General features: G+C 42.4%; 1 protein-coding gene across 9 annotated transcripts; it reads left to right on the plus strand.

The window, feature by feature from the left end:
* Positions 1-1,081: 1,081 nt before the first annotated feature.
* ZDHHC4 (zDHHC palmitoyltransferase 4) lies at positions 1,082-14,354 on the plus strand. 9 transcript variants are annotated; one of them, XM_082360012.1, is made up of 8 exons: positions 1,082-1,160; positions 1,646-1,813; positions 2,458-2,581; positions 3,779-3,852; positions 4,350-4,528; positions 6,806-6,931; positions 8,790-9,034; positions 14,014-14,354. In XM_082360012.1, the coding sequence occupies exons 2-8, from the start codon at positions 1,755-1,757 to the stop codon at positions 14,302-14,304; spliced, it is 1,098 nt and encodes a 365-aa protein (XP_082216138.1). In that variant the 5' UTR covers positions 1,082-1,160; positions 1,646-1,754; the 3' UTR covers positions 14,305-14,354. The 9 variants fall into 9 exon arrangements, with proteins under 9 accessions (XP_082216138.1, XP_082216142.1, XP_082216139.1 ...); XM_082360016.1 differs by lacking the exon at positions 1,646-1,813 and having other exon boundaries at positions 1,142-1,160; XM_082360013.1 differs by lacking the exon at positions 1,082-1,160 and having other exon boundaries at positions 1,646-2,114.

Consider the following 14,354-nt stretch of genomic DNA (forward strand, 5'->3'; position numbering starts at 1 on the left):
TTCGGCATTTATGAGTGAGGAAAGCTAATCAAAATACTTAACCACCAACCAGCTCAGAATTAACCAGCAGGGTGAGGAGTCAGCGGGAGACACTGATGAGGTCCAGCCGCTCTGCATACGTGATGAGGCTCCATCCATAACCACACTCCTCCCTGGTGGTATCACATTTTCTGATTTTGGGGTTTTGTTTTTCAACTCTGTGTCCACAAGTTCGTGAAGGCCTTTCACACAATGTATCAGAAAGTGCCCAGCTTGATAAGTTTTTTAAAAAGGAAAAAAAAAAAAAAAAAAAAGAATTATGAAGCTGTAAGCTGGGTAGGTAGCAAAGACCGGAAAAGAGAAGCGCTTTAATGCCAGTGTTTGGAGATCACAGACATTTCCCCTCAAAAGGAGGATAGGCCTGGCTCAAGTTACAGACAGGTTTTCAGAGGCATCGAGAATAGACTGGTCTCAGCGGATTCAGAGGCGTTCAGGGTAAAAGGGACACCCCACAGGGGACCTGTCAATGCTATGTTTGGAAGCAGCTTTTCTCACTCCAGGTTCAACTACCATTAAACAGCCTTCCTTCTTATCCTCTAGGTTTGGAGTCAAACAATCGTCATGTTCCCAGAGGCAGGATGTTCAGAGGTGTTCTGAGACAGCAGGAGCAAAGACACTGGAACGGTTCAGACAGGTCCCAACGGTGTGACTGGCAGAAAGCAAAGCGAACTCTGTCCACCACTAAGACACAGGGTATGAGCCCCTAGGTGTGCCTGCCCTGGGCCGCCCGGGGTCGCTGCTCGGCTGGGAGCCGAGCCATGACTGGGCTCTACCCAGGCCGGTGGGCGGCTCGTCCGCTTCACAACACCGGCGTCCTCGCCCGCACCAGGCCTGGGACAGTCTCTTTGTAAGATTTCTGGCAACGGCTCTATAAAGCTGGACCTCCCGGCCGTCAGACTTAACCACATTCTGGAGGAGCCAAGGCGGGAAGCGAGAGACTACTCCGAGGGTGCAGAACACGAGCGGCAGCCCCACGGCCCCCTCAGCTGTCCGCGCACACTTCCGCCGGAAGTCGGCCTGGCCGACGGCGGCGCGTGATGACGTCACGGCTCCGCCGGAAGTCTGGGGACGCGCCCTAGACGCGCGGATCAGGTGCAGCTGGTGGTAGACAGGTATCAGCGGTAAGTCCGCCTCCGCTGGGCTATTAGACACCCGGGCTGGCACGGGGCCCTTCGTCTCCCTGTCTGACCCGCCCTTCCCCCTTGTGTATGGAGCTGCAGCCCCACCTCCACCCCTCCCGGCGCACAGACACCACCAGTGTCCCCTCCGATCTTTCTGCACTCCCCCATCCGACCAACCCCGGTTTCGGCTCCCGGGGAAAGCTCCGGCCAGGCCCACCCGCTGGGATCTTCGGACGGAGAGTGGCCTCGGGAATGCTCTTCTGTCGGGTCCCCAGCGTGGGCTCCTCAGGTATAGGGATAAACACCGAGATCCAAGGCTCCCGGGTTATTTCTTCCCAATGAGCTTTTTGTCTAGAAATCTTACAGCCCCGTTCACCATGCGGGGTCTCAACATCCCTTGACTTCCAAATTCTTTTACACAATGCATTCCGCCCCTGACTCCTAGCCTATCATATTATGTGAGGGTTGAATTGATGTCTCTGCAGCCAGATCCAGCTTCCTAGAGGAGCCATGTCTCCTGCAGCTTTGGGTGCCACCTGTTGTGCCAGGCGCACGCCGCTGAACAAGAGGAGATGCCGTTTGGATTCTCCGTGAATGTTCGGAGGAGGAATGCCCGAGCTGCCGGCTGAAAACTATCTAAACAAAAGAAATATGTAGGCTGGGGACCCTGAATCACCTCGTGAGAATTGCTGCTCTTTCTTTCCTCTGTCTTATCTCGTGAGGAGTTTCTAGTTTGGTTATCTTAATTGGAAGTTCTGCCCAGAACCATATCTGCCAAGGCCAAAAGTAACCATTTCCAGTTTCTTAATACAGGCTTGTGTGTTGACTCTGGTCCCCCTGGGTGATCCCTGAGTGTTGTGGTCACTGCCCTGGAGGGATCTTCATAGGACAGCACGCCTGATCCTGGCTGGGGGCCCCTGAGTGCCTCTGGTGGATGCTTGTTCCAAGAGCAATGTCAGTAGATTCTTTTGGGTACATTCATATCAATGTCATTGTGAAAATTTATATTCAGGGGAGTAAAAGACTGATTTATCGCTGTGGGAGAGAAGGGGGATGCATTTTGCATATTCTTCCCCACTTATTTTGGGATTTGCAGGCAGGAGATGCCACAAGGCAGACCACAGTGGTTTGATTAGGAAACTTTTGAAGGGTGACCAGGTGGGAAGCCCCACTGAGAGGCAATTTGTGCTTGAAGGATGAAGAATTCTGTTTGGAGTCACTTAGGGAATTGATGTCTGAGAATATGCATTGGACTATATCCCTCAGTAATAATCACACTCTTTCTGTTCCTTTGTAGCCCCAGGATGGACTTTCTGGTTCTCTTCTTGTTCTACTTGGCTTTTATGCTGATTGGTGTTGTTACGATCTGCATCTGCTCGAAAACCCATTGCTTGAAAGGCCTGGTCAGAAGAGGAGCACAGGTAACAGTGATGGTTGGAGACCACGGGATTTTGAATACCACCGTTCTAAAAGGCTCACCAGTTTTCTGTCAGAACAAAAAAGAGATGCCATTTTTTATTCGTTCGTTCACTTGTTCTTTCATTTATGGCACTTGCAGTGTATTCGAAAGTCTCTATCTTTCTGTTTTTGTTTTTGTTGCTGTTGAAAGTAATCTTTCTTTAAAAAATTTATTTAATTTATTTATTTTCCTTTTTTTTGGGCTGTGTCGGGTCTTAGTTGCGGCACACAGGATCTTTGTTGAGGTATGCGGGATCTCTTCGTTCCGGTGCTTGGGCTTCTCTCTAGTTGCAGCGCTCAGACTTCTCTCTAGTTGTGGTGCGTGGGTTTTCTCTCTCTAGTCGTGGCACACGGGCTCCAGAGCACGTGGGCTCTGTAGTTTGCAGCACGCGGGCTCTCTCGTTGAGGCTCCTGTGCTCAATAGTTGTGGCACGTGGGCTTCCTTGCCCCGGGGCATGTGGGATGTTAGTTCCCCGACCAGGGATTGAACCCTCATCCCCTGCATGAAGGTGGATTCTTTACCACTGGACCACCAGGGAAGTCCCGAAAGTAATCTTTTGATGATGCTTTAAGAGAAGATAGCATTCTCAAGGTTGGCTGTTTTTCTCTAGAGTTGATGCCTGTAATTGGGCATGGATGTGAGCGGTGTCTGCCTGGAGGGGCCTGATGGGTGAAACTGGGGGTAGTGTGGGTAGAAAGCTGAACATCGGGCTACCCACACTCCTCCAGGGATCAAAGTGAGCAGAATTGGGGTGAGCAGCCTTGGGAAGGTGTTGGCCTGGTGGGGGGACCTGGGCTAATGCTCTGTGATCTGGAGGTGGACTCTGGAACCTAGGATTGAACCCAAGGCAGGGAAAGGCTACATTAACAGTTCATATCAGCATTACCTGATCCAGCCCCTCTGCTCACCTCCCTTTGCCTGAAGACCAAGACTTAGTGCCTTGTTTGGGGTCAGGATGGAAATGGAGGAGTTGACATCAAAGGAAGGCCAGCTGAGGGAAGCCCACCTCTTTATTCTCACTTAAATCTCTTCTCTGCTCACATGCAGAAACATGCCTTTATATCACCAATATTGCTGGCTAAAAGTGAAGCATCTAATTTGTTTAGGAGTGGGGAGAAAGAGAAATGAAACTGAACCTTTCTCTTTTCTTTTGTTTCAGATATTTTCATATATAATTCCAGAATGCCTTCGGAGAGCCATGCTAAGATTTCTTCATTACCTCTTCCATACACGGTATTTATATTTCAGAGTTTAAGTATTATCTTCTTTTCTGTTTCGATTGTTAACTGTTGCTGTCCTCTAGCTCTAGGAGGTTCCTTGTTTGTTTCCAGCGTGATACAGGGAGGGCTGCTGGAGGGATCAAGAGTCCTGGGTTCAGAACCTTTACTGACAGATAATCTGCCTTTTATCTCTGGGGATTTGACATATCTAATTTTAAGTATCAATACTTAAAGAATGGGAAAGTATTGGCATGCATTTCTGTAAAAAATATATACTGATACTGAGACCTCAATTCCCAACAAAGATGATGATTATAATGGATAACATTTATTGAGTACTTACTATGTGGTAGGCACTAGGTGAAATGTTTCACATGATTTCTAATGTAATTCTTACTGTTGTCTCAAACCCAAAGGAAGTGGTTGTCCGTTGGTTCACCTTCTGTAGTGTGGTGTGATTTTTTCACAGAGAAGCCCCTGTGAACAAGTCATGTACCTGTGTCCTTTCAGAAACCACACCTTTGTTATCCTGCATCTCATCTTGCAAGGGATGGTTTATACTGAATACACCTGGGAAATATTTGGCCTCTGTCAAGAGCTGGAGTTCTCCTTGAATTACCTTTTTCTGCCTTATCTGCTGCTGATTGTAAATCTGGTTTTTTTTGCCCTAAGTTGTGAAACAAACCCTGGTAAGTTGAGGCTCTTAGTATAGAAAATGGTGACAGATCAACTGTCTGTCTCACTGACAGTGCTACAAACGAGTAGTGATCCCTCCAAGGGCTTTGGAAAAAATTTGATATGTAGGGTTTGCATGATCTTTCAGTTTTAAATGTTTTCTAGTTTTATTTTTTCTTCTTTGTCCCACAGATTATTTAGAACTATTTAAACATTATTGCTTAATTGTGTTATATACAGAGCTTGCAGTCTATATGATACTGTTTCTTTTAAAGTTGTTACTGATATTTGCATTATGCCCAGGCATGTGGTCAGTTTCTGTAAATGATCCATGTGTTCTTGAAAAGAGTATTATATTTTCTAGTTCTTGGGCACAGGCAACCATGTAAGTCCATTAGATCAAGATGTTATGTTCAGATTTTTTATATTCATACTAATATTTTTGTTTGATTACTGAGAGAGGTATGTGATCTCATTCTGATGGTAGATTTGACAGATTTTTCCTTAACATATTTTGAAGCTATTATATGTGTGTGTGTGTGTACAATAGTTATATATACTCATATTAGATGTATTCAAGTTTAGAATTAGTATTATCTCTTGAATCTTTTTTCAAAATACAATGAGCCTCTTTGTTACTAGTAATACTCTTTGCTCTCAAGTCTCCTTTGTCTGATACTAATATTTATTATTACATTGTTTTTAGATATATACTTGCTTGGTATTTTTTTTCCCATCCACTTATTTTAATAAATTAAATTTATTTATTTTAAATTTTTGGCTGCGTTGGGTCTTCGTTGCTGCGCGCGGGCTTTCTCTAGGTGCGGTGAGCGGGGGCTACTCTTCATTGCGGTGCACGGGCTTCTCATTGCAGTGGCTTCTCTTGTTGCAGAGCACGGGCTCTAGCTGCGCAGGCTCAGTAGTTGTGATGCACGGGCTTAGTTACTCCGCAGCATGTGGGATCTTCCCCCACCAGGGCTCGAACCTGTGTCTCCTGCATTAGCAGGTGGATTCTTAACCACTGCACCACCAGGGAAGTCCCCATCCACTTATTTTAATCTTTTCTATCCTTGAAGGACCAAATGTCCATGAATTAATGAACAGATAAATAAAATGCGATATACCTATTCGATGGAATGTTATTCAACCATAAGGAGGAATGAAGTACTTATACATCCTATAACGTGGGTGAGCCTCGGAAACATTATGCTCAATGAAAGAAGCCAGATACAAAAGACCACATATTGTATGATTCCATTTATATGAAGTATCCAAAAAAGGCAAATCCGTAGAGACAGAGAATCGATTAGCAGTTGCCAGGGGTTGTGAGATTAGAGAGAAGTGGAGAATGACTGCTGAAAGGATTTCGTTTTGGGGTGATGAAAGTGTTCTCAAGTTGATTGTGGTGGTGGTGGTACAACTCTGTGACTATAAAAACCACTGAATGGGGGCTTCCCTGTGGGCGCAGTGGTTAAGAGCCCACCTGCCAGTGCAGGGGACACGGGTTTGAGCCGTGGTCCGGGAAGACTCCACATGCCGCGGAGCAACTAAGCCCGTGCGCCACAACTACTGAGCCCGCGTGCCACAACTACTGAGCCCACGTACCACAACTACTGAGACCGCATGCCACAACTACTGAGCCCGCATGCCACAACTACTGAGCTTGTGCGCCACAACTACTGAGCCTGGGCACCACAACTACTGAGCCCGCGTGCCACAACTACTGAGCCCGCGTGCCACAACTACTGAGCCCATGTGCCACAACTACTGAGACCGTGTGCCACAACTACTGAGCCCACATGCCACAACTACTGAGCCCGCACACCACAACTACTGAGCCCTGCGCCACAACAACTGAGCCCGCATGCCACAACTACTGAGCCCGCGTGCCACAACTACTGAGCCTATGCACCACAACTACTGAAGCCCGCGCACCTAGAGCCTGTGCTCCACGATAAGAGAAGCCACCACAATGAGAAACCCGCGCACCTCAACGAAGAGTAGACCCCGCTTGCCACAACTGGAGAAAGCCCGCGAGCAGCAATGAAGACCCAATGCAGCCAAAAATAAATAATAAATAACTTAATTAATTAAAAATAAAAACCATTGGATGGTACACTTTAAATGGGTGAATTGGGTTTATGAACTATATCTCAAAGCTGTTAATTTAAAAAATAAATTATTTGGAATATTAAATACAGCAGTTTTAGTTGTGCTTTGCCAGGACAGATTGTGTGAACATCTGGTCCACTGTATTGCTCGAAACTGACACTTGTCCTTCCTTTTTTCAGGTACCATAACAAAAGCAAATGAATTACTGTTTCTTCAAGTTTATGAATTTGATGAAGGGATGTTCCCAAAGAACATGAGGTGTTCTACTTGTGATTTAAGGAAACCAGCGCGATCCAAGCACTGCAGTAAGTCTGGTTCTGGCCCCTCCAGCTCTGCCCTCGCACAACGGACAAGTGGGCTTCGTCTGTAAGGGAATGTTACATAAATCTAGAAGCAGGGCCATTTGACCTCCAGACATGAGGTGGCCTCTGCTGGTAGGGGATAGTTAGATAGTGGTTTCTTTGAGATGCATAGAGGTGAGGTCTTATGTTCTCCTGTAGTGGGTAACCTTCAGCTCTGGGCAAAACAGCCCTTCCTTTGCCACGTGGCAGTGCTTGCTGCTCAAGAGATGTTTCTGTAAGATGTTGTGTTTGCAGACTTCAGTCCTGGCAGAGGCTACTCTTCTGGGCAGTGGCCAAGATTCTAGATTAGTGCTGTCCAACAAAAATATAATGTGAGCCACCGATGTGATTTAAAATTTTCTAGTAGCCATGTTGCAAAAGTAAAAAGAAATGGGAAAAATTTATTTTAATTATATGTCCCTTAAGATATCTAAAATACCATTTTAACATGTAATCAGTATAAAAATATCATTCGTGGATTTTTCTTTTTTTTTAAACTTTTGGGTTTATTATTTATTTATTTATTTTTATTTATGGCTGTGTTGGTCTTCGTCTCTGTGCGAGGGCTTTCTCTAGTTGCGGCAAGTGGGGGCCACTCTTCATCGCGGTGCGTGGGCCTCTCACTGTCGCGGCCTCTCTTGTTGCGGAGCACAGGCTCCAGATGTGCAGGCTCAGTAATTGTGGCTCACGGGCCCAGTTGCTCCGCGGTATGTGGGGTCTTCCCAGACCAGGGCTCGAACCCGTGTCCCCTGCATTGGCAGGCGGATTCTCAACCACTACGCCACCAGGGAAGCCCCCTCGTGGATTTTTTTATATTCTCTTTTCATACTAATTCCTTGCAATTCCGTGTTTTTTACATTTACAGTACATCTCAATCAATAGACACTAAATTTTTATTGGAAATTCTTGATCTGTATTTAGATTTCATAAAATTTATAGTTGGAAGAGCTGATTCACATACCGAAGCTATTCTAGATATTCTTAAAAGTTTTTCAATGACTGAATCAGTACCAAAACATCATTTTTCTTGGGACTTCCCTGGTGGCACAGTGGTTAAGAATCCACCTGCCAATGCAGGGGATACGGGTTCGAGCCCTGGTCCAGAAAGATCCCACACGCCATAGACCAGCTAAACCCATGCGCCACAACTACTGAGCCTGCGCTCTAGAGCCTGTGAGCCACAGCTACTGAGCCCGCGTGCCACAACTACTGAAGCCCACATGCCTAGAGCCCGTGCTCTGCAACAAGAGAAGCCATAGCCATGAGGAGCCCGCGCACCGCAATGAAGAGTAGCCCCCACTTACCGCTGTTAGAGAAAGCCCGTGCGCAGCAATGAAGACCCAGCGCAACCAAAATAAATAAATAAATAAACAAATAAATAAATAAACCAGCATTTTTCTTTAATATCCATATCTATATTGACATAATGGTTCGTCTTTATCAGAAGAATTGATTTGACTTTAAAGCAAAAGCGTCAGTTTTAAAATTATGTCCAAGTTAAGTAAGTTCACTAATTATTTTGTCATCTTAGCATTATTCACATTTATCTCAAAGGAGCAATGCATAATTGAAAAACAACTGTGCATTTATCAATACCAACAAAATATTCTTTCAAGTTTCTCTTGTAGGCACGTTTCAAGTGCTCAGTACTCACATGTGGCTACTGTATTGTCCCCTTCGGTTCTGAAAGCTTGGTGACAGCAGCTGCCATTGACACGGCCAGCTCATACTGCTCGTGTCAGCGTGTGAAACTCTCAGTAGGTGTGCATGGTGTCATTATCAAGGATCAACGCAGGGTTGTGGCTCCCCCATTTCTGTGCAGGTGTGTGTAACCGGTGTGTGCACCGCTTTGACCATCACTGTGTGTGGGTGAACAACTGCATCGGGGCCTGGAACATCAGGTACTTCCTCTTCTACCTCTTGACGTTGACGGCCTCGGCTGCCACCATGGCTGTGGTGAGCACCGTGTTTCTGGTCCAGCTGGTGATGGTGTCGGACTTGTACCTGGAGACTTACGTCGATGACTTGGGACACTTGCAGGTGGTTGACACTGTCTTTGTTATTCAGGTAATTAATATTCAGGTAATTATGTTGTGGGCTGTATGTTTCTGACTTCAGGTTTCAAAATTGGAAAAAGGGCATTTGTTTTCTGAGTCAAAACGTGAAGGCATTCCTTTTTAAAAAATTGATGTATAATTTTAAAAAATCGATATATAATTCACACACCATAAAATTCACCCTTTTAAAGCACACAGTTCAGTGGTTTTAATATATTCACAGAACCACGTAACCATCACCACAGTCTAATTTCAGAACATCTCACCATCCACAAAAGAAACTCTTATCTATTAGCAGTCACTCCCCATTCCCTTTTCCCCAGACCCAGGCAGCCACAAGTTTACTTTCTGTCTTTATGGGTTTGCCTTTTCTGGTCATTTCACATAAATGGAATCATACAATATGCAGCCTTTTGAGCTGGTTTCTTTCACTTAGCATAGTATGTTCAAAGCTCATTCATGTTGTAGCATGAATCAGTGCTTCATTCCTTTTTATGGCTAAATAACATTCCATTGTAATCATTTGAGGAACCACCAGACTGATTTCCAAAACATTTGCATCATTTACATTCCCACCAGCAATCTATGAAGGTTCTAATTTCTCCACATTCTTAACAATACTTGTTATTATCTTTTTTTTTTTTATTATAGCCATGTAGTGGGTATGAAGTGATACCTTACTGTGGTTTGATTTGCATTTACCCTAATGACTAATGATATTGAGCATCTTTTCATGTGCTTATTGGCCATTAGTATATCTTCTTTGGAGAAGAAAGTTTAAGGAAGAAGCAGCTCGTTTTTATTTGGGTTGTCTTTTATTCTTATGTTGCAAGAGTTCTTTTTTATATTCTGGACACTTGACCCTTATCAGATACATGATGTGCAAATATTTTCTCCCATTCTGTTGGTTGTCTTTTCACTTTTTTGATAGTTTTCTTTGAAGCACAGAAGTTTTAAATTTTGATGTTCAATTTATTTTTTTCTTTCGTTGCTTTTGCTGTAGTGTCGTAGCTAAGAAATCATTGCTTAATCCAAGATCATGAAGATTTACACTTAAATATTCTTTAAAGTATTTTATAATTTTAGGTCTTACATTTAGGTCTTTGATCATTTTGAGTTAATTTTTGTACATTGTGTTTGGTAAGGTTCCAACTTTATTCTTTAGTTTGTGGATATCCAGTTGTTCCAGCATCATTTATTGAAAAGACTATTATTCTTTGCCCATTAATTTACCATAATGTAAAAGTCAAAGCCATTCTTTAAAAACTCATTTGATTGCTAAAAGATTTCTATTTCATTTATGGGAAATGGCTTATGAGCAGTCTTTTTTTAGGTAACTGCCTAATTCTCCTTGAGTGTTTTTTTTCCTTTTGTTTCAAAGAAAATAAAATGAGCAAGTGGGATGTATTAAGTGAATGCAAGGTTGGTTCAATATTGGGAAATTGATTAGTATCTTATACAGCATTATTAAGTATTAGGAACAATGATATGATTATTTCTCTAGATGCTGAAAAGCCTGTCAAAAAATTCAATACCCATTATAATAAAAGCACTTAGAAAATAGGAATTGAAGGATATTGTCTTAATATGAGAAAATATGCACATAGTCCTAAAGCCTGCATCTTTTTTAACTCTTATTTTAAAATAATGATTGATTTACAGGAGGTTACAGGAATCCTGTGCACCCCTAAGCTCTTCTCCCCATGCCAGAATCCCTATGCAATCACAGCACAAAAGCAAGAAATTGACATGGGCACAGTCCACAGTGCCAGTTATATATGTGTTCGTTTGTGTTATGTGTGTAGCTCTGTGCAGTTTGTCACATGTGTAGCTTTGAATAATTGCCACCACAACCAAGGTGCTCTTCTGTCCATCACCACAGACTCCCTGTGTTATCCCTGATACCCACATCCTCCTCCCCACATCCCTAATGCCCAGCCACCACTCATCTGTTTTCTATCTCTGTTATTATGTTATTTATTGTTACATACATGGAATCCTACAGTAGCATTTTGTGTTTGGTTTTTTTCACTCAGCACAGTTTCCTTGAGATTCATCCTAGTGGTTGCTTATATCAGTAATTCATTCCTTCTTACTGCCGTATAGTTTTCCATGGTGAGAATGGATCACAGTTTGTTTAATCAGTTACCCTTTGAATGACGTTTGGGTGATTTCCAGTGTTTGGCTATCACTAATGAGGCTGCTATGAACATTGGTTTAGAAGCCGCTGTGTGAAAAGAAGTCTTCAGTGTGATTGTTGGGTTGTATGGTAAGTCCATTTTAGGTTTTGAAAAGGAGTACCACACTGTTTTGCAGAGTACCTTTCTACATTCTCCCCACCAGGGATGTGGGAGTAAGTGGTTTCTCTGCATCTTTGCCAGGTTTATCATTATCACTGATTTTCACTTCAGCTGTTCTGATAGGTATGTCATGATACCTCCTTGTTGTTTTAACCTTGAATAGTTTTTATTCTCAAGTTTTTTCCAATTATGTAAATTTGTAATCATACTGAAAAGTTAAAAGAATAACAGAGTGACTACCCATATACCTTCCACCTAGATTTTTAAATTGTTAACATTTTAATCTGTTTCCTTTCTATACGTGTGTATATATTTTTCTGTATTATTAGAAATAAGTTGGAGATGATGTTGCTTCACCCCTAAATACCTGAGCATGCATTTTTTCAGAATGTCAACGTTCTCATACGTATCTACAATTCTATTATCCCATGTAAGAAAAGTAATAATAAATCTATATACTCTCTAGCCCATATTCAGATCTCCCCATTGTTTCAAATATATCTTTTATAGCTCTTTTACCTCCTTGAACCAGATTCCATTTTATAGTTATGCATTACATTTGAATATTATGTCCTTTTATTCTAAAATAATGCCCCTGCTTTTTTTTCATTAAATTGACATTTAGCAGTCTAGTTATCTTTTAAAATGTCCCATGTTCTAGATTTTTCTTTTCCTAATTGTCATCTAATTTTTCTTTCTTTCTTTATATTAGTGTAAACTGGAAGTTAGTTCTAGAGCCTTGATTAGATTCAAGTTAAATATTTTTGGCAAAAATGCTTCCTAGGTAGGGATGTGTATTTCATAGTGCATCCCATCAGGTGACATAGGAGCAGTGAAGCCCGGGTTGATTCATTGGTTTAAGGAGGTGACTACCAGTTCACTCCACTCGTGAAGTGCATTTTCCCCTTTGCAATGGGTAATCTTGTGTATATGGTTTTGCTTTTGTATTTAGGACTTTCTTTAGGATAGATTCCCAAGAACATAAATACTGGGTCAAAGATTGACAACAATTATAAGTCTTTCGATATATGTTGTCAAATTGCTTTTTAAAACCTGTGGTTAGAGCAGTGTGTAAGTGTTCCTTTCACTGCATCAGAGCAGGCATTGATGATGCCTGGGATGGGAAGTGCTTCTAGTTGGACAGAATATGGTTTACCCTTTTTTACAAATTATATTTCTTTCATTACTTTTGATTACTTTCCTTGTCTGTCAGTCATTTGTATATCTTTTTTGGTGAATTCTGCCCTTTAATTGTTTACCTATTTGATATGAGAATAACTTTTGATTTGAGGTCTTTGGATAATAATGGTAGTTCATTCTTGTTGTATTTGTTTTCTGTTTGTGTGTCTCATTTTTTGTTGTTTAAAAAGCTTTAGACATTCTTCCTCATCGAATCTGTCTCTTTTCTTTGTAACTTCAGTTAGCAAGTCTCGCCCATCGGGAGTTTTGATGGAGTTTTGATAAGTATCTACTTCTTTTCTGCTAACTTTCAAAAATATTGAACTGTTTCAGAATTCTTTGTCTATCATAAAAACGAACTTATAAAAATTCAAGTAGTCCAGAACTTTTAGGGGTGGGGGGAGGTGGGGGAAATAAGGGAAGGTAGTTATTCCAGTTGAAAGATGAATAAGTCCTGGGAATGTAATGTACAGCATGGTGACTGTAATTAACAATACTGTATTGTACATTTGAAAGTTGCCAGGAGAGTAGCTCATAAAGGTTCTCAACACACGCACACAAATGGTAACTGTGAGGTGACAGATGTGTTAACTAATGTTATTGTAATCATTTCATTATATAATATATATAATCATTATGTTGTATATTACATGCACCTTAAACTTTCATAATGTTACATTTCAATTATATCTCTATAAAGCCGGGGGGGGGGGAGGGGGAAGAAAATTTAAAACATCTTGGACAAAAATAAAATATAAACTGGGAATTATTCCCCTCCCCTCCCAACAGTTTCATTCTCCAGAGACAACCACTTTTATAGTTTGGTGTACATTTCAGGCTTTTTTTCTACGTTTATTTATATGGCCATACACTTTCATCGAGTTAGTTTTGTTTTTGCACAAATAGGATTCCATTGTGATTTTTGCATTTTGTCTTTCTTGTTGGGCAATATACTACCAACATCTTTTCCAAATTAGTACATAGACACTGACCTAATTTAAAGGCTCCTTGTTGTTCCATAGTATGACTATCCCAGAGTTTTACTCTTCCTCCTGGATGGACATTTAACTTGTTTCTTTTGGGAAGAGGGGCTGTCAAAATCAGTGCTACAGTGAATACCCTTGTACATGTATTTCTGGGGTCGTATTGTTTTCAGAGAGAGATTGATCTCTTCTGTCCGTCTGGACTTTATGTTGATGTATGAACTAAGATCTGCATTCATTTCTCTGTTTATTTTCTGAATAGCTAACTGGCATCATCTCCTGAGTGTCCTTCCCCTTTTCCTTGAATGCACACACTTCATTTATCCCATATGAAATTCTTCCTGGGATGTTTGTCAGTGCTGTTTTTGGTTCTGATTTTGTGTTCAGTGGGTCAGATGTGTATGGAGGTGGGGGAGATGGGAAGGCAGTTCTGAAGTGTATATGGACGTGACCATGGCCGGTGGTTCCTAACCCCGACGCGTGTCGCAGCCTAGCTGCCTAACGTGCTGCTTCTTCTTTGCCCCCAGTACCTGTTCCTGACCTTCCCGAGGATTGTCTTCCTGTTGGGCTTTGTTGTGGTGCTGAGCTTCCTCCTGGGGAGCTACCTGTGCTTCTGTCTGTACCTGGCCGCTACCAACCAGACCACTAACGAGTGGTACAGAGGTGCCCGAGCCTGGTGCCAGCATTGCCCCCACGTGGCCTGGACCCCATCAGCAGAGCCCCAGGTTTACCGGAACATTCACTCCCGTGGGCTTTGGAGCAACCTTCGCGAGATCTTTCTACCTGCTGTCGCACATTATGAGAGAAAGAAGAAATAAGAATGGGAAGAGTGTTACTGCCTTTTAAATATAGTATATGTTTATTTATA

The sequence above is a fragment of the Balaenoptera borealis genome (assembly GCF_965194805.1).
Source record: "Balaenoptera borealis genome assembly, chromosome: 16".
NCBI classification, from domain to species: domain Eukaryota; kingdom Metazoa; phylum Chordata; class Mammalia; order Artiodactyla; family Balaenopteridae; genus Balaenoptera; species Balaenoptera borealis.

Bases quoted from the DNA above. Each gene is read 5' to 3' on its own strand.
- ZDHHC4 (XM_082360012.1), top strand. From the start codon at position 1,755: ATGTTCGGAGGAGGAATGCCCGAGCTGCCGGCTGAAAACTATCTAAAC. The intron at 4,529-6,805 runs GTAAGTTGAGGC...TCCTTTTTTCAG, and splicing joins AAGTTGTGAAACAAACCCTG to GTACCATAACAAAAGCAAAT. The intron at 9,035-14,013 runs GTAATTAATATT...CTTTGCCCCCAG, and splicing joins ACACTGTCTTTGTTATTCAG to TACCTGTTCCTGACCTTCCC.